The following is a 17,763-nucleotide window of genomic DNA, read 5'->3' on the forward strand; positions in this document are numbered from 1 at the left end:
CCCCAGGACCTCACAGAAATGCTCAGCAAATCTGCAAACCTGTTCCTGGGGGTCGGAGATTGGATCACCGTTTTTTCCTCTAATGATGGTAATAGGTGTGGCGCTGCAGGTTACTTTTTTGATGGAGTTAAATAGTGATTTGTGATCACGGGCCACTGAGGCAGACTCCATCTCCTCAGCAACCCGCGACCACCACCCATCCTTACAACGCCTTACGGCTCTCCGAACTTCCGAGCGAAGGCTGCGGTAAACCTCCTCATTCTCTGACGTGGGATGCTGTAGGCGATGAGAGTGGGCCTGTCGCTTTTTCTCAATTAACCTGAACACCTCCTCTGTCAGCCAGGGTTTCTGGGGAGGTCTGGACCGCGTACCCAAAGCAGCCATTGCAGCTGCATGAGTCACAGTCTTAAACCTCGCCCATTTACCCTCGACATCAGGTGGAGTGGGGGACGATGCCAACCCCAGCTGCAAGCGATGATGAAATTCTCGCTTGCAACTTTCATCAGCTAACTGAGACCAGGCCACTTTTGGTTGGAATGGGATCCTGGGTGTACACCCACCACCGGAGTGGAAGAAAGGCAGGCGCATCTTACAGATGACTAGTCGATGGTCAGAGGACAGATCAGCTCCACGGTAGGTCCTGGTGTCAAGGACATGGGTTCGCATCCGCTGGTCCGTCACTATGTAGTCCAGCAGATGTTCTTGCTTGGACCCGGCATGTATCCATGATGTTGTGTGGATGCGCCGATGCCGGAAGAGCGTGTTGGTAATTACAAGCCCATGGGCTGCACAAAAATCTAGCAGCCTCCTACCGTTATTATTGAGCTGATCTGGCCCATGCCTTCCAATCACTCCAGACCAGGTGTCAGCATCATGACCAACTCGGGCATTGAAGTCACCCAACAAGATGACTCTGTCCCGAGTGGCCACTTTAGCCAGCACCTGTGACAGGAGGTCATAGAAAGCGTCTGACTCATCGGCTTTGCTTGCATCCCTCCACGGATGTTCGTCTTCGGTGGGGGCATAAGTAACCACGACCACCACTCCTCGCCTCTGGTTGATGGGAAGGCGAGCCCAAAGTATCCTGGGGCTTACAGCTTCCCACACCTCACCGTCACGCTCCCATGCCCCCTTCATTCTTTTGTTCAGAAGAAGAGCCACACCCTGTTGTTTGGCAGTCTCCTGCCCCGAGTAGAGGACTGTCCACCCCTCATGGTGGCAGGAGCCCGAACCGGTCCACCGGACCTCCTGAATGCCACAGAGATCCAGGCGGTACCGGTCCAGCTCCCGACAGAGGAGTGGCAGCCTCTCCTCCGCAGTGAGCGTTCGAACATTCCACGTGGCCATCCGCAATGGTTTTTTGTTGTTTCTGGAGGAGCCCCGAGGGTGAAAATTCAATCTCCTGGCTCCGCCAAATGGGGTTTGGCCAGGAGACGTCATAAAAGCCTGACCCCCCGGGGCCTCCGGCACAAGCTTATTTGTTACAGGTTTATGTTTAATTCGTGGTTTAGTGGTAATGAATTGAAGGTGGAGGGGTTACCAGCCCCTCACACCCGTCCAGAGCCCCCGTTTAGCCACTGTGGTGGTCACAGACGCCATGAGGGGAGAGGCCAATGGGCATTGGCCCTCCCCCCACAGCAATGTCCACGACAGTGTTGCCCGTCCGGCACCGCGAGGAGGTAGGAGGTTGTTTTGCCACTACTGACACACACACTGACACACACACTGACCACGCACACTGACACACACACTGACACACACACTGACCACGCACACTGACACACACACTGACACACACACTGACCACGCACACTGACACACACACTGACACACACACTGACACACACACTCAGCTCTTGTCACATACCCCGCGATGACGCAATGACACCGACACACAATGGCACGGGGATATAAGGAGATCACAATCACACTCACACGTCACTCAGAGACACGAGGACACGTTGACATTCACACAGCGACATAAACTTACACTCCTCACAAAAGACAAAGATCCCCCGTTTATATTATAGCCTTAACAGACCGCTGGGGCAAGTGCTGTTAGGGAGCAGCAGAAGGCCGACACGGCGCATGGAAGGGGTGGGGTGGCCAGCACCACCCCGGCCGCCTTTGTCTCCCCAACGCTGATGTTTACACCGCACCGAGTTTGACCTCGTGGAGGCCCGGGACGGGTTCAGATATAATCAGTCACCGGTGTTGGCCGGGAGCGGACATCGAATTCTGGTGGCCGGGTTCGTAGCGTAGCGTAGCGCTAACTGCTGCGCCACCGCTCCCCAAAGACCCCCCCACCGTGTCACCTTAACAGACTGTTGGGGGGGTGCAAGTGCTGTGAGCGAGCAGCAAGCGGCACGTGCTGAAGGCCGGCACGGCACACGAAGGCCGTGGGTGGTGGCCACCACGTGCACGCCTCAACCCGTACCCATCCAGACTAACAAATACAATCCGTCCTGGGAGACGATCTTGAATCCATAGCTTGGATTGACACCCCCAGGGGAGGGGTTTCGGCGGCCCCGCGTGGAGGCAGCAGCAGCAGCAGCAGCGACCCCTAGCGGCCGCCTCCTCTCACGCCTCACCCCATCACTCTCCTCTTCGCTATTAGGGGACGTCCATAAATGACGTCACGCACCTGGGGGGGGGGGGGGGGTTGAGAAATGTGACGTCACATCAAAAAGCGCAACTTTAAATGAATATAGACAACACGTTCTACTTAATTAAATATACTTTTAAATACATTTTTTCCTACATCAGAGTGCAGCGCCACATTAAATACGCACTACAATGACAATAGTTTAAAGCGATTTGAAGCAAGTTTTATTTGGGGGGGGGGGGGCAGAGCTTTGTGACGTCATATTTGAGGGGGGGGGGTCAAAATCGTCCAAAATCGCGTGACGTCATTTATGGACGGCCCCTTATAATCTCCCCTCTCTCAACACAATGAGTACACCACCTGGACTCGAGTGTGGATGTAACACGGCAGGAGGCTCACCGTACACTTCTACCAATGTCTCGTGCCGTCTGCTGGTGGCATCTGTGCAAAAGAGCTTCATAGCTCATCGGATTCCTCCTGAAGTCTCAATGAAGACTCCGACTCCGTGGGGTTGCCCAGCCCCTCGGTTTGGCCGGGAGTCTCGGTCGGAATTGATGACCGATATCCCGGTGACGATCTAAAGCAGGGGTCGGGAACCTTTTTGACTGGGAGAGCCATAAAAGCCAAATATTTCTTAATATATTTCATTGACAGCCATATAGTATTTTTAACGTATAATAAATTAAATATGTCTTACTTTTAATGCGACTTCTGGTCACGGTACCAAGTGACCCGAGAAATTTTATCTTCAAAACTAATTTCTGTTTACTTTAAAATGACACAGTATTATTAAGCAATATCACAAGTATTTTAAAATCAGTTCAAGACTGATTTTATTATTATTTTTGTATTATTATTTTTTTCAACTCAAAATTGTCTGGGAGCCATATGCCGTCACCGGAAGAGCCATATATGGCTCGCGAGCCATAAGTTCCCGACCGCTGATCTAAAGCAATCCGGGACATTTTAAAAGTAGAGGATATTTTAATGAAACTAATTGATGGCAATTTAGAACGTCTCCCGGAATAGCTGCAGCTGAGAGTTGATGGCAACCCGCCTCAACCTCCTCCTCCTCCCCCCACGATGTTTGAAAAAGTGAAAGATTTTGTGTTGAGATCCCAGAATCAGAACGTGTAATGAGGCTGGATCAATCTTTTGAGCGGAGATCCCATTAGAGGGACACAGCTTTTCAAACCTATGATCTCTGTCTCTCTTCTGGGCCTCTCTGTTCACAGTGTGTGTGTGTGCCCATGCAGAAGGGACATTGCTCGAAACGTCGACCGGCGTCACGGTTTCTGCCACCCTGATGGAATCGCCGATGGGTGAATCGCGAGCGCGATTACCGTGGTCGCGATTCCGCGATTCACGGAACGTGTCCAGCACCCATTGAAAGGCACGTTGAGAATCGACAAAATTAATTTGCGGATGTGGATCGCCAGCAGCCGGATCGTTACATATTCCCTAACAGCCAGAATGATTACAACATCCGCTACAAAAACTATTGATCGATGTATCGAGTCGCAACTCAGACTTCCAGCATGGTTCAACACGCCTCAACCACCAACACAAAACGACACGCGGAATGCCAATTGCGATGGGTGACTAGAATCGATCTGCAGTGAATCTGTATAACTTCAACGTCGCTCACGATTCGATTCTAAAGGGGACGCGTGCGCTGCACTGCAGCCTGGCACGGGCGGTCTCTGTGTGCCGTGACATCGGGGGGCTCTCAGGGGGAGCTCGAGGGGGGCTCGAGGGGGGCTCGAGGGGGGCCCATGGCGCAGGGAGGAGGGGGGGCGGGGAGGCGGCCCCGCGTGCTGCTGGGAGCCACCGGCAGCGTGGCGTCGGTGAAGCTGCCGCAGCTGGTGGCTCGCATCCTCGAACTTCCACAGCAGGCAAGTCGCCATCGTCTCTGGAACTTTGTCATCACTGAGACTTCATCATCATCGCGCTTTGCTTGAGAGGGTGCAGGATAAAGGTTCAGCCCTACAATCGCTCGCTCTCACGCCCCTGCTGGTGAAAGAGCCCCCCACTATCCCACTATGAGGAGTTCTAGTCGAGGGGTATTTGGCCTACTCTTCCACTGGTCCTATGTGAGTCCATTGTAACTATATACGGCTATGACTCGTGTGTTAGTCTATGAGTCCCGATGCAATTCTGACCCTTGTGTGCATCTATGATTTCTGTGTTAGTCTACGGGTCATATGGTCGTATATGGGTCCCTATGTGAGTCTATGGGTCCCTATGTGAGTCTAAAGTCTAAACAGATAAAGGTGCAGCCCTGCAATTGCTCGCTTGCGCCCCTGCTGGCAGATGGGCCGCCACGTGTGTGAACCCCCGCCTGTGTGTGCGGCCGAAGGGGGGCGGTCGCGTAGCGGCCAACACCGGTGATGACTATCTGAACCGGTCCTTGGCTTTCCTTAGGTCGACTCAGCCTTAAATGAGTGCCTGGTCTGATGTGTAAAAACATCGCCACTCGGGAGACAAAGGCGGTCGGGAGTGGTGCTGGCCGCCCACCCCCTCGTGTGCCGTGCCGGCCTTCATAGGTGCTCGCTAACAGCACTTGCCCCAACATTAAAACTCTACGGGGGATCTTTGTCTTTGTGTAGCCGGAGGTGCGTGTGGTGTGCACGGAGCACGCGAAGCACTTCTTCGCAGCCGAGTCGCTGCCCGTCCCCGTCTACAGCGACGCCGACGAGTGGCAGGTGAGTGTCCACGACGCCTGTGCCAGGCTAGGTGCACCGAGCGAGGAAGGCTCGCTGCTGGACGGTGACGGGACAGACCCCAGGTGTTACGGCCGGCCTGAGATGATTGTCAGATGCACCACCTGTGCCCCCCACTGTGCCCCCCACTGTGCTCCCCACTGTGCCCCCCACTGCGCCCCCCACTGTGCCCCCCCCCGCCCTTCGCTGTGGTTAGAGGGCGACTGCCTCCCAACTGCCCAGCAGCAGCATCCTTCACGAGCCTATTCCTCCACAGAGGCCGATCTTGACACCGCTGGTGCCACACACACACACATATACACGCGCACACTATACAAGGAAAAAGATCCCATTTAGCATTTAACACAGACTGTTGGGAGCAAATGCTATATTAGCGAGCACTGATGAAGGCAGGCACATGGCACGCGTAACCGTCTTTGTTTCCCCAGCGCTGATGTTTAAACAGCGCAGCAGGTGTTCACGTGAGGCCATATGGAACGTCAGTGTGACCGTCACGTGCCAAGCGTTACTCCCATGTGGCAGAGCCGCCCTCTGCACTGTGCACAGAGCGGAGCTCGCTCAAAGAAGAGGAAGAAGGCCTCTCAGATGGAGCTCTGTGACATCCGCCTCCGCGAGCCGTTCTCTACGGAGCTCGAAGGGGTCTCGCCGCCCTGCGAGTTTTCCGAAACGAACCTTGGCATCTCGAGACGCAGCGCCGCCGATAATAGCGCAATCGTGATGGAACATTGGTGGGGGTGGGGTATTTATTTCCTATGCTGCCCCCACCCCCCATCCCCCATCCCCACCCCTCACCCCCATCCCCCATCCCCCCCTATCCCCCACCCCATCCCCCACCCCCCATCCCCACCCCCCACCCCCCATCCCCACCCCTCACCCCCATCCCCCCCTATCCCCCACCCCATCCCCCACCCCCCATCCCCACCCCCCACCCCCCATCCCCACCCCTCACCCCCATCCCTCATCCCCCCACATTCCCCCCCATCCCCCACCCCCATCCTCCACCCCCATCCCCCCCTATCCCCCACCCCATCCCCCCCACCCCTCCCATCCTCCACCCCCCATCCCCCACCCCCCATCCCCCCCCATCCCCCACCCCATCCCCCCCACCCCTCCCATCCTCCATCCCCCCCACCCCTCCCATCCTCCACCCCCCCCATCCCCCCCCATCCCCCGCCCCTACCCCCCCATCCCCCACCCCCTATTCCCCACCCCCCACCCTGTGCGTCTCCCAGACATGGAGGCGTCTGGGTGACCCGGTGCTCCACGTGGAGCTGCGCCGCTGGGCCGACCTCCTGCTGCTCGCGCCGCTCGACGCCAACTCGCTCGCCAAGGTGGCCGGCGGTCTCTGCGACAACCTGCTGGTGAGCGGGCGGCGGTGACGTGGGGGGAGCTGCGGGCAGCGTGGGGGGTGGGCGGGGGGGTGAGGAGGGGTGCGGGGGGGGCACAGGTGTGGATGTCTTTAGGATTCTAATTTGCACTTTTTGGTGTGTGTGAGAGACTCTGTGGGTCTCTATGTGACTCTATTGGTCTGTTTGTGAGCCTGCGTTATCTTGATGTAAACCTCTGGGTTTCTACGTTAGGCTATGGGTCTTTGTGTGAGTCAGTGGGTCTCTCTATATGTCTATGAGTCCCTGTGCGAGTGTCTTTGTCTCTATGGGAAGCCATCTCGCATATTCCCCTTGTGCACCCAACCCCCCTTCCATGTACACCTCCCACACCCCCTTCCCCGCACACGTAGATGTGTGTGGTGCGAGCCTGGGACCGAGATCGCCCGCTGCTCTTCTGCCCGGCGATGAACACGCACATGTGGGATCACCCGCTCACGGGCGCCCACACGCGCACGCTGCGCCAGCTCGGCTACGAGGAGGTGGCGTGCGTGAGCAAGACCCTCGCATGCGGAGACACGGGTACGCTCGCGTGCGGAGACACGGCTACGCTCGCGTGCAGAGACACGGGTACGCTCGCGTGCGGAGACACGGGTACGCTCGCGTACGGAGACACGGGAACGCTCGTGCGCCCAGTCGCCTCCTTGGCACTCTGCTGCCGCCGCTGCCACGGTCGCTGTTCCCGTGAACTTGGCTCGTTCGATCACTCCGGCCGTGTTGAGTGCATCGCCACCCTGTGTTCAACTAGCACCACACCGCAGGTCACGACAACGCTCACCCATCCACCAGCTCACTCATTCATTGACTCGCTCACCCTCTCCACACACCGCCGGTCACTACAACGCTCACCCACCCACCAGCTCACTCATTCATTGGCTCGCTCACCCTCTCAGCACACCGCCGGTCACTACAACACTCACCCACCCACCAGCTCACTCATTCATTGGCTCACTCACCCTCTCAGCACACCGCCGGTCACTACAACGCTCACCCACCCACCAGCTCACTCATTCATTGGCTCGCTCACCCTCTCAGCACACCGCCGGTCACTACAACGCTCACCCACCCACCAGCTCACTCATTCATTGACTCGCTCACCCTCTCAGCACTCCGCCGGTCACTACAACACTCACCCACCCACCAGCTCACTCATTCATTGGCTCGCTCACCCTCTCAGCACACCGCCGGTCATTATAACGCTCACCCACCCACCAGCTCACTCATTCATTGACTCACTCACCGCACTGCAGGTGACAACTCATTCATTCACAAATGTATCCACTCACTAACTCAACTAACTCACCACACGGTAGGTCAACACAACAACACTCACCCACTCATTCCGATTGGTCCCAGCAATAGAACCGACCAGCGGTAATGGATGATTTCTAATCGCATTTCCCAGCTCTACTCACCACACTGCTCACCGACCCTCACCACCCCTCACCACCCCCCCTCACGACCCTCACCGCAGGTCTGGGTGCCATGGCGGAGGTGGACACGATTGTGCGGGCAGTGCAGACTCACCTGAGAGCCTCCCTCACCACACCTGAGCCCAGCTCCACACCGGAACATGGGTCTGCACAGGAACCTGGGTCTACACTGGAACCTGGATCCATACAGGGACCTAGGCCTACACAGGAACCTGGACCTACACAGGAACCTGGACCTACACAGGAACCCAGCTCCACACAGGGACCCAGGTCTACACAGGAACCTGGGCCTACACAGGAACTTGGGTCTACACAGGAACCTGGCTCTACACAGGAACCTGGACCTACACAGGAACCCAGCTCCACACAGGAACCCAGCTCCACACAGGGACCCAGGTCTACACAGGAACCTGGGTCTACACTGGAACCTGGATCCATACAGGGACCTGGGCCTACACAGGAACCTGGGCCTACACAGGAACCCAGCTCCACACGGGAACCTGGGTCTACACAGGAACCAGGGTCTACACAGGAACCCAGCTCCACACAGGAACCTGGATCCATCCATGATTCTGTATCCAATACCTGAACTGCTTATAACCGAAGATTGCTTATATCTTAAAATTTTAACTGATTAGGGATGAAACCTCGGATCCGCGTGGCAAAGACCCAACACTTCATCTTCACGCAGCAGTCCCCTTCGTCAACACGGCATTGTTTAATTAATAAACCAGCCATTACAGAAGGCGGCAGCCTTCAGGGCTAAACTGCGTGTGTTTGTTTGCACGTGTCCCAAATTTGAGTAAACTCCTTGAAATTAAATTGTCCGATTTTCTGGGCGAAGTGCCGAGCAGCGTCTTCACGGGCATTGCCATCACCCAATCCTCCACCCCCCCACTCCACCATCCTCTCGCAGGCTTCTTCTATGTCCACCCCCCTCCTTAAATATATTAACGCACCACCCACCCCCCGATGATGGTGGCGGTGGTGACTCCGCACTTGGCTGCCTGTAATCCAGCACTGTGTTGGAGGCAGCAGCAGCGAGGGTTGTTGGATCGCGTGGAACTCTCTTCCCGTGGGCGTCGAGGAAGTATTCCCCTGCCTGGCTCGCCAAAAGGTAGAACAGCAAACGTGTTCTATCCGTATGGGATAGAGTGTTTCCCCCTCGCATGCAGGCACACATGCTTGGGTTTTCTCCCCAATGCTCTGACTTCCACACATATAAAGCTCATAAATTGGGCCAATAACACCTTGATATGTAGAGGACCACAGAGCTTGGGCAATTGTTGGTAGCGCCGGCTCCTCGCAGCCCGGATGCTGCCGCTGCCTATCCCGCTCGTCCGTGGTTCCGCCCCGCGTCTCCGAGTCGTCCGCTCTCTCTCCGACAGCGCCGAGCGAATACCGCGCAGAGCAGTGTCACAAGTTGACACCGTCAATTAACTCTGCAGTATTCAAATGACGTCGAGGATTTTCAGTTATTTATTTAGCAAAGACAAAGCCGCGTGTTTCACAGGGCCCGCCACCTGTCGTCACAGGCGCAAGTGCACGTACATTATAAATTACAACAACAACCACACCAACAACAAACGTCAACAACGACAAACGCAGTGCGGTCACGCCGAGCCGGCTCCGAGCTGATTGGCCGACGGCCGCGCGTCGGCAAGCGGCGGCGTCGGCAGCCGGAGGAGGAACGCGGCGCACGTCTCGCCGCGGAGACGGAGCTACGAAACGGCCTCGTGTGCCAGGTGCCAGGTGCCAGGTAGATTGTTTTACGTCGCGGGGGAGGGGGTCTCCATCGTCCAGCAGTGGATCTATCACGGCTGACAGTGAGCGAGGGGGGTGTGAGCGTGACCCCCCCCCCACCCCAGCTCCCCTCTCGCTATACCCCCAATTCCCTTCTCTCCCAGCCTTGTAGCCCCCTCTGCCCCCCCCCATCACGCGTGCCCGCAGGTTGCGCAGCGCCCCCGCACGGCGCCGCCGCCGCGTAGGCGCATGTGCAGCGCGAGCCCCGTCAGCAGCAGCACGGCGAGCGCCGCGAGGCAGAGCGCCGGGGCGAACCACGGAGCCCGCACCACGTCCCTGGGGCCCAGCAGCACTGCGGGGGGGCGGGGGGGGGCAGGGAGAGAGGAGAAGGGGAGAGTGGGGGTAGGGGGGGGGAGAAGGGGAGAGTGGGGGTAGGGGGAAGGGAGGGGGGCAGTGAGAAAGGGGGGTTGAAGAGGGTTACAATATGAATTTGTGCGTTGGAGTGGGGTGTGTGGGGTGTCCACTCACCCAAGCACTCGCCCAGTCGCTCACCCACTCCCTCCAATCGCTCACTCATTTACTCCAAACGCCCACCTACCGACTCGCTCACCGGCTCTCACCCCATTCAACAATCACTCGCCCACCTCAAAAACAAAACCTCGCTCCTGCTACGTGGTGACGGCGCGTGGTGACGGCGCGTGGTGACGGTGAGCGATGACGTGATGACCGTCGTAACCGCTCCTCGCGGCAGCGATGCGTGGCAGGTGGGATGACGGCACGCGCGCGATGCCCTCCGCCACTCAGCCTCGCCCGCCCGCCCGCTCACCCTCGATGACCTGCTCCGTGATGTTGTCGACGCGCCGTGTGCTGGAGGCCGCAGCGGACTCGTGCCCCCCGCGCTGCTGGTGCTCCTCGTCGGGGACGCACGCCAGCACGCGGGCGTCGTAGCGCGCGCCGGGCCGGGCGCAGCCCCCGCACACCGCGTCCCGCGCCCGCGAACACCCCGCCAGCATCACGCGGCCCCCCAGCGCGCAGTCCCGACACCGCCTGCAGTAGTACCTGTGGGGGGGGGGGGGGGGTTGGTGAGCGGTAGGGAGCGGTGGCGCGGTGGTGAGCGCTGCACTCGCGCGACGGAGACCGGCGACACCTTCGGGTTCGATTCCCCCTCGCGGCCGCCGGCATCGGTGACAAACAATCTGACCCGGTTCTGGCGTGTAAACATCGCCTTTTGGGGAGACAAAGGCGGCCAGGTGTGGCGCTGGTCACGTCCACCCCGTCGTGTGCCCTTCAAGCCCTAATAGGTGCTCGCAAACAGCACTTGCCCCAACAGTCTGTTCAAGGCTATACGGAGGATCTTTGTATTTGGGGGGGGCAGGCACGGGGTGCCTTGTCCCCCCTCAGGCGGCCAAAGCTACGAGTTGGGGCCCCCTTGACAACCACCATAGGATTTGTTTTCAACAACAGTGTCATAGAACAACATTTATGTAACGATGTGATCAAGCAAGAGGAGCCGCGATGTACAGGGTGCTTAAAAACACACATTCCTGCGGAGGGAGCTGGTAGGAACGTTGGGTTGCTCGGTCAATGGCCTGCAGGGTCAACGGCGGCGTGGTGTATTCTGCAAATATGCCCGACTGTGAGGGCGGGCACAAGCCGGCGTGAATAGATTAAACGTTGAGTTTTATAAGGGCACCACGGGGTGACCAGCCCTTTCCCACCCAGCCCCTCCCCACCCAGCCCCTCCCCACCCAGCCCCTCGCTGCACGACGGACACAATAATCCGCTGTGGGCTGGTGTAACCAGGAGGTTCCTACCAGTAAAACGTGCAACAGCGCCACGAGAAATGTGCCGCGCTCGAGGCTCTGGAGACCACCTGGAGAAGATCCCAGGCACGTGTCGCCAATGATGGTGAACAAGTAGAGACTTTGACTTTTTTAAGTTATTAACATTACATTTATTATCATGTTATAGCATATGTATTCGTTCTTTTTTCATTTAAAACGATAGTCTCATGTAAGTGTTAACATGGTTTGAAGCAGCCTGTGTGATAGCCTCGGTGCGACTGCGAGAAGAATCGAATATTGGGGCCCCATGACCGATTGCGGCCCTCCCTGAGCTGATGGTTCAAGATGATTTGATTTCACGGGGTGAGTCGGGGTGTTGGACGATGGTCACCAACAATGAATGACTTATCTAGCGACGCTCAAACACAGACAACAACTCAACGCGTTCCGCACGGCCTTCAAAGGGGTCACACACACACATAGACATATATACACTTAACAGGCAACGTTCCTGGCAATGCCCCTTCAGAGCGCGTACGACAATGAAATAGGGTCACAGCGCGAAACGTCGCCTAAGCAACGGGACGCGTCCGAGAGGAGCTTCCGTCGAGAAGATGGAGCGCTGATGAGACGGGTGACGAGATGGGTGACGAGACGGGTGACGAGATGGGTGACGAGGTGGATGACGAGGTGGGTGACGAGATGAGTGACGAGTTGAGTGACGAGGTGGGTAACGAGATGGTAAATGTTATAAACATAGCCGGCATCAGCCACCATCAATCCACTGCTGGATGAAGGCCTCTTCAATCCGGCTGCTGCGTCTCTCTCAGCTCTGCAATGTCGCTCTCTGTTCGCGAATAGCGCCTCTGAAGAATTCCGGGGGGGGGGGGGCAACACCACGCCCGGCTGCCTTTGTCTCCCCAGTGCTCATGTCTTAAACACCGCACAAGGTACTCGGGGAGACCCAGGACCGCTTCAAATAATCGCCACTGCCGTGAGCTGGAATTGAACTCAGGTGGCCGGGTTATGAGCGCAGTGCAGCGCCAAACACCCCCACTCCACGCGATCATACAGACCAGCACTTATAGACTGTATGACATACAACACTTATAGACTGTATGACATACAGCACTTATAGACTGTATGACATACAGTACTTATAGACTGTAGTGGCAAGCAAGGTCGACATGGTCTCCTCGCTCATAGTAGCTGTGGGGTGGAGCTCACCTCCCATTGGCTGCACTGGAACGAGCCTGGGAAATTCCACATTCCCATGGCGGGTGTCGGGTTTCCTTTACGGAACACCGCCGCCTTCTCACGGAGTTGACGGTGCCGAGTTTACCGGCCCCCAGGGGGATGATGGGACGCGCGGTCTCTGTCCGTGTGGGTAGCGACATGCGGTGACATCACGGTTATGAATAGCGTCGTGACGTGGGGGGGGGGGGGCATTAGCTCATACAATGACAAAGAACCCCCGTATAGCATCAACTGGCTGTTAGGGCAAGTGCTGTTAGCGAGCACCTATGAAGACCGTCACGGCACGCGAGGGGGTGGGTGGCCAGCAACCGCGCCCAACCGCCTTTGTCTCCCTAGTGGCGATGTTTTACACTGCGCACCAGATACTCGTTTGAGGCTGAATCGACCTAGGGGGTTTAGATAATCGGGTTCGTAGCGCAGCGCGGTAACCACTACACTACCGCACACCACACAAACACACACATACACACACACACCACACACCCACACACCAGACACCAAGGCCGTAGCCATGGTGTCAACATTGGGGGGGGGGGCAAATCTTTCAGGGGGTCTGGCCCCCCCCCCCCCGAAAAAATATAAATTTGAAAACTAATTTCCTGCCTAAAATAAAAAAAATCACTAACACATGGGATTAGCTTTTTATTTATTTTTTACAATAATGTCTAAGAGTGTATTGCTCTGTTTTTTATTTTCTACCTTTTCTTGTTTTATTGTATGTAATGGCAGAGATTAGGGATTTATAAAGTACAACCATAACCACAATCAACAGATATCTATTTTATAGCAATATATTGGGGGGGACATTTTATCATATTTGAATATTATAATTACGGCCTTACCAGACACACACACACACACAAGTGCACACACCACACACACGCACACACACATCAGACACACACACACCACACTCACATTCACCACACACACACACGGACACACACGCACGTGCACACGCCACCGCGCCATTCATAAAGTGTGACTCAGTGAGTGACGTTACCGAGGTCCGTGTCCGCCCCCCCCCGTAACCTGAGCCCCCGGGCCCCATCCCTGACCCCCCCCCACGTCACACCCCTAATTATAATTAGTGAGCTCATTATAATTAGTGAGCTAATTATAATTAGTGAGCTAATTAAGCCAATTTCTCACGGCGGGGTGGGGGGGATGTCCCCTCCTCATCGGTCCCCCCCCCCCACCTGGTTGCCCATCGAGGATTTGCGCTAAAAAGTCTTCCGAAGCGAAGGCTCAAAACGTCAAGTGGCCAGCGACAAGCAGCACCGTTAACGTTGTGAGCGATACCAGTTGTTAACACGTGTTTTTATGCTTTGAGCGAGATGAGTATTGTTGTTGTTGTAAGAGCTTGGGGGATAGAGACGACGATGATGGTGGTGGTGGTGATGGGAGGAGGGAAATCGACAGTGGAACGATGCGAGGGAATAAGCGCAGAAGTGAGAGGGTGACTTGCGGCGTGGTGGGTGGGTGACGGTGTTGTTGTGATCTGCAGTGTGGCGAGTGGGTGGGTGAGTGCGTGGGTGAGTGAGTGGGTGGGAGAGTCGGTGAGTGGGTGGGTGAGTAGATGAGTGAGTGGGTGAGTGCGTGGGTGAGTAGATGAGTGGGTGGGTGAGTATGTGGGATAGTCGGTGAGTGTGTGGGATAGTCGGTGAGTGAGTGGTTGGGTGAGTGTGTTGGATAGTCGGTGAGTGAGTAGGTGGTTGGGTGAGTGAGTGGGATAGTCGGTGAGTGGGTGGGTGTGTTGTTGTGACCTGCAGTGTGATGCTTGAACACAGCAGGGTCGATGAGATTAAACCCTCGGTCTGGTGGTTCGAGTCCTCAACACGGACGTGGAGGGGGCGGCGGGGGGGGCTCGCTTCAAGACTCAAACTCTGATTTTATGAACTTTGCGCCTTCCCTGTAAATTTGGAACGGTGGAACGTGTCAACGTTGGGCCAACGTTGACATGCACACTCAGTTAATACGCGCGCAACTACAACACTCATCATCATCAGCCATCGTCAATCCACTGCTGGATGAAGTCCCCCCCCCACCTCAAGCCGCCGCAGTAACAACACTGGAGACCCCGGTGGGGTCTCCTCTGTCGGGCGCGGCCCCCTTACCAGCCGCATCGCGGTGGTGCCCATATCCCCTTTTTGGGGTCCCCAATCTCCTCTGTTGAATGTTCCATTCTCTCCTTTCTGGGGGTCCCCGATTTGCTCAGTGAATGTCCCTCTGAGCCCCTATCTGATGATCCCCTTGCAGGGTGCGTGTGTCGCCCTTACCAGCCCCCGGCCTCGTCACGGTGGTACCCCTGCTCGCGGCGACTCGCGGGGTCCGCGGGGAGAATCTCCTCGGGCAGGGGTCGCGCGAACTCCACCCCGCAGCGGCACGCGGGGTAGCGGACCCCCTCGGCGGGGGTCTCCTCTCCAAGGGGGCATCCCGGGTGGCCCCCCGCTTCCTGAGCCTCGGCCCGGCCCGAGGAGAGCGCAACGGCGCTCGCGGCGAGGAGGAGGAGCAGCAGAGGAGGTGGTGGAGGAAGAGGATGATGGTGGTGGTGATGGTGGTGATGATGAGGTCGGTGATCTGGCGATGGAGCTGGGCTGAGATGGAGAGCCATGACAACGACTACGACAACAACGACTACGACTGCGACTGCTACCAAACTACGAGGACTTCCCTGGTCCTCGCCTCTTACTCGGAGAGGGAGCGACTTGTCGGAGATGCGGCCGCACGGGTGGGGCAGGAGAGATATTGGGAGAGAGATCGCCCGGGTGAGATGAGAGGGCAAAAATATGAGCAGACGAGATGGGCAGCTGAGAGATGGCGGACGAGATGATATTGAGAGGTGTAAAGATTTGGCGGAGTGGAATCAGACGACAGCTGGAGGTGTAGTAAGTAGGGGGTGACCCGTTGAGAGACACGCGGTGTTGAGATGTGTGTTTGGAGGAGAGAGGTTGACGAGGAGGAGGTGGGACAGGCAGGAGATGTTCAGACTTGAGAGAAATCGGTGAGCGCCGCGAGAGACGCAAGCGATGGAGAAACGAGGAGGCGTACGGAGGAGCTCAGGGAGATTGCGACGAGAACGTTTGAGAGCTCGTGAAAGTAATCAGTGGCGACGCATCTTCCGGAGATATCGTAACGGGAGATGGAAAGCAGAGCGACGCAGGGAAGATGAGAGGAGAGACGGGTGGATGGAGATGACAGCATTGGGAAATCGAGAGACGCAGTGACGGTGATTTTGACGACGATGTGTCTCTTGAGGTGAAGATGAGAGATGGACCGTGAGTCGAGAGGTATGGAGACGATTGTTGAGAGGAGAACGTCGCTCAATCGACACGAGGGGTGGAGGAGACGGGCGAGGGAGTGAGGGAGAGGACACGAAGAGAATGAATGGAGGGGGCGGAAAACTTCACGGACTGAGACGAGAGTTTGAGAGACGTCGCGGGCGATGGCTGCGCACGGGGACTTGAGGCGCCTCTTCTCTCACGTCCAGCCTCTTCTTCTCTCTCTCCGCTCAGTCGCACGGGCTTACTTCGGGGGTCCCGGGCGGGGGGCTGGAAATACGCGGAGCCGAAGAGTTTCGCGTCCAACCCACGTGGCCGCGAGTGCGCATCCCGTACGCACGCACGTGCTGCTGATGCTGCTGCTGCTGCCGATGATGATGACGGCACCGATGCCGCTGATGCTGACGATGCAGGGTGATATTAGTTTGTTTGTTTTTTCACACTGGGAAATAAAGTTCAGGGTGCCCGTGCAGGTCCGCGACGTGGAGTGCTGGAGATTTAGCGGCGGTAGTGGAGTGGCGTGTCTGGGCATGTCCCGATTTTCTCTCCCTCCCTCCCTCGCTCCCTCTCTCCTCCCCCAAAACCCACGCCCACCCTCATCCCACCTCCACCCTGTTCAATTCAGCGCCCCCTATGGGATGAGGTCCCCTGCGTCTGCGCGGGGGGTGGGTCCCCTATTCGGGGCCCTCTCTTCATTGGGGGTTATTGGTCAGTGCCCCCCTCCTCCTCCCCCTTCACCCCGTGTGCCCCCTAAATTCAGAGGCAGCTCCTTGTAATGGCTACGGTGGAAATCATCAGCAAGGGGAGGGGATGTCAGATCAGGGCGTTGATGTCACCGCCACGCACACTCCGCCATCGCTACCTTCCTTCTGCCAGGTCCCACGGCGGTTGCATTCGACTGCCGAAAGACCTCGCAAGATCTAATCTTAGTCGATTTTTATTTGCCGAAAGAACGGCCCGTGGAAGGAGCCTTCACTGAACTGCTACCGAGATCGCCGTCACGTGACCTCCGGCGCACACAGCGAAGAGTGCAGCGGCACTCTGCCGCCCGCCCTGCACCGCGCTGGTGATGCTCGTGGCGCGAGTCAAACACGAGATGATTCTCCCTCCCCAGGTTGGAATTGGGTCACATCAAGTGAATAATTACATCGAATTGCGTTGTGTGTGCAGCCATTGATTGGGTTACAATGGAACACCCGGTTTAATCACAACTTCAGATTACGCAAGTCTACACGTGTGCGTGGGTCACAGAATACTGTGTAGGGGCGTCTGCAAGTCTATTGGACTCCAGGTCATTTATCAATGGGGGTTATCAGCCTATAGATCTCTTCTAGGGCTCAATGTCCAACTATGCGTGTCTGGACGAGCCTATTGGTTACCGAGTCTCTCCATGCAAGATTATGAGTCTCTGTAAAAGGCTATGGATATCTGTCTCGATATAACACTATGGGCGTCTTAGTCATTAGCCGACAGGACGAGACCAACTCGCGACACTTGAGAATTCGATTTGATTACAGGCAGCGGGCGAATCCCGGATTGGAACCCAGGAACC

The 17,763-nt window shown here is 56.8% G+C and overlaps 2 protein-coding genes across 2 annotated transcripts; one reads left to right on the forward strand and one right to left on the reverse strand.

Annotated features, from left to right (window-relative positions):
* Positions 1-4,355: 4,355 nt before the first annotated feature.
* Positions 4,356-8,901, forward strand: LOC133355081 (phosphopantothenoylcysteine decarboxylase-like). The gene is made up of 5 exons (XM_061572373.1): positions 4,356-4,500; positions 5,215-5,310; positions 6,561-6,689; positions 7,067-7,235; positions 8,188-8,901. The coding sequence occupies exons 1-5, from the start codon at positions 4,381-4,383 to the stop codon at positions 8,733-8,735; spliced, it is 1,062 nt and encodes a 353-aa protein (XP_061428357.1). The 5' UTR covers positions 4,356-4,380; the 3' UTR covers positions 8,736-8,901.
* Positions 8,902-9,607: 706 nt separating this feature from the next.
* LOC133355093 (tumor necrosis factor receptor superfamily member 19-like) lies at positions 9,608-16,717 on the reverse strand. Its single transcript, XM_061572388.1, has 3 exons — positions 15,210-16,717; positions 10,716-10,948; positions 9,608-10,241 (listed from the first exon to the last, which is right to left on the reverse strand). Exons 1-3 carry the CDS (start codon positions 15,542-15,544, stop codon positions 10,081-10,083), a joined length of 729 nt encoding a protein of 242 aa, XP_061428372.1. The 5' UTR covers positions 15,545-16,717; the 3' UTR covers positions 9,608-10,080.
* Between the last annotated feature and the right edge of the window lie 1,046 nt (positions 16,718-17,763).

This window comes from Lethenteron reissneri, chromosome 50 (assembly GCF_015708825.2).
Source record: "Lethenteron reissneri isolate LAM-NWPU_2019-01 chromosome 50, ASM1570882v1, whole genome shotgun sequence".
Classification (NCBI taxonomy): domain Eukaryota; kingdom Metazoa; phylum Chordata; class Hyperoartia; order Petromyzontiformes; family Petromyzontidae; genus Lethenteron; species Lethenteron reissneri.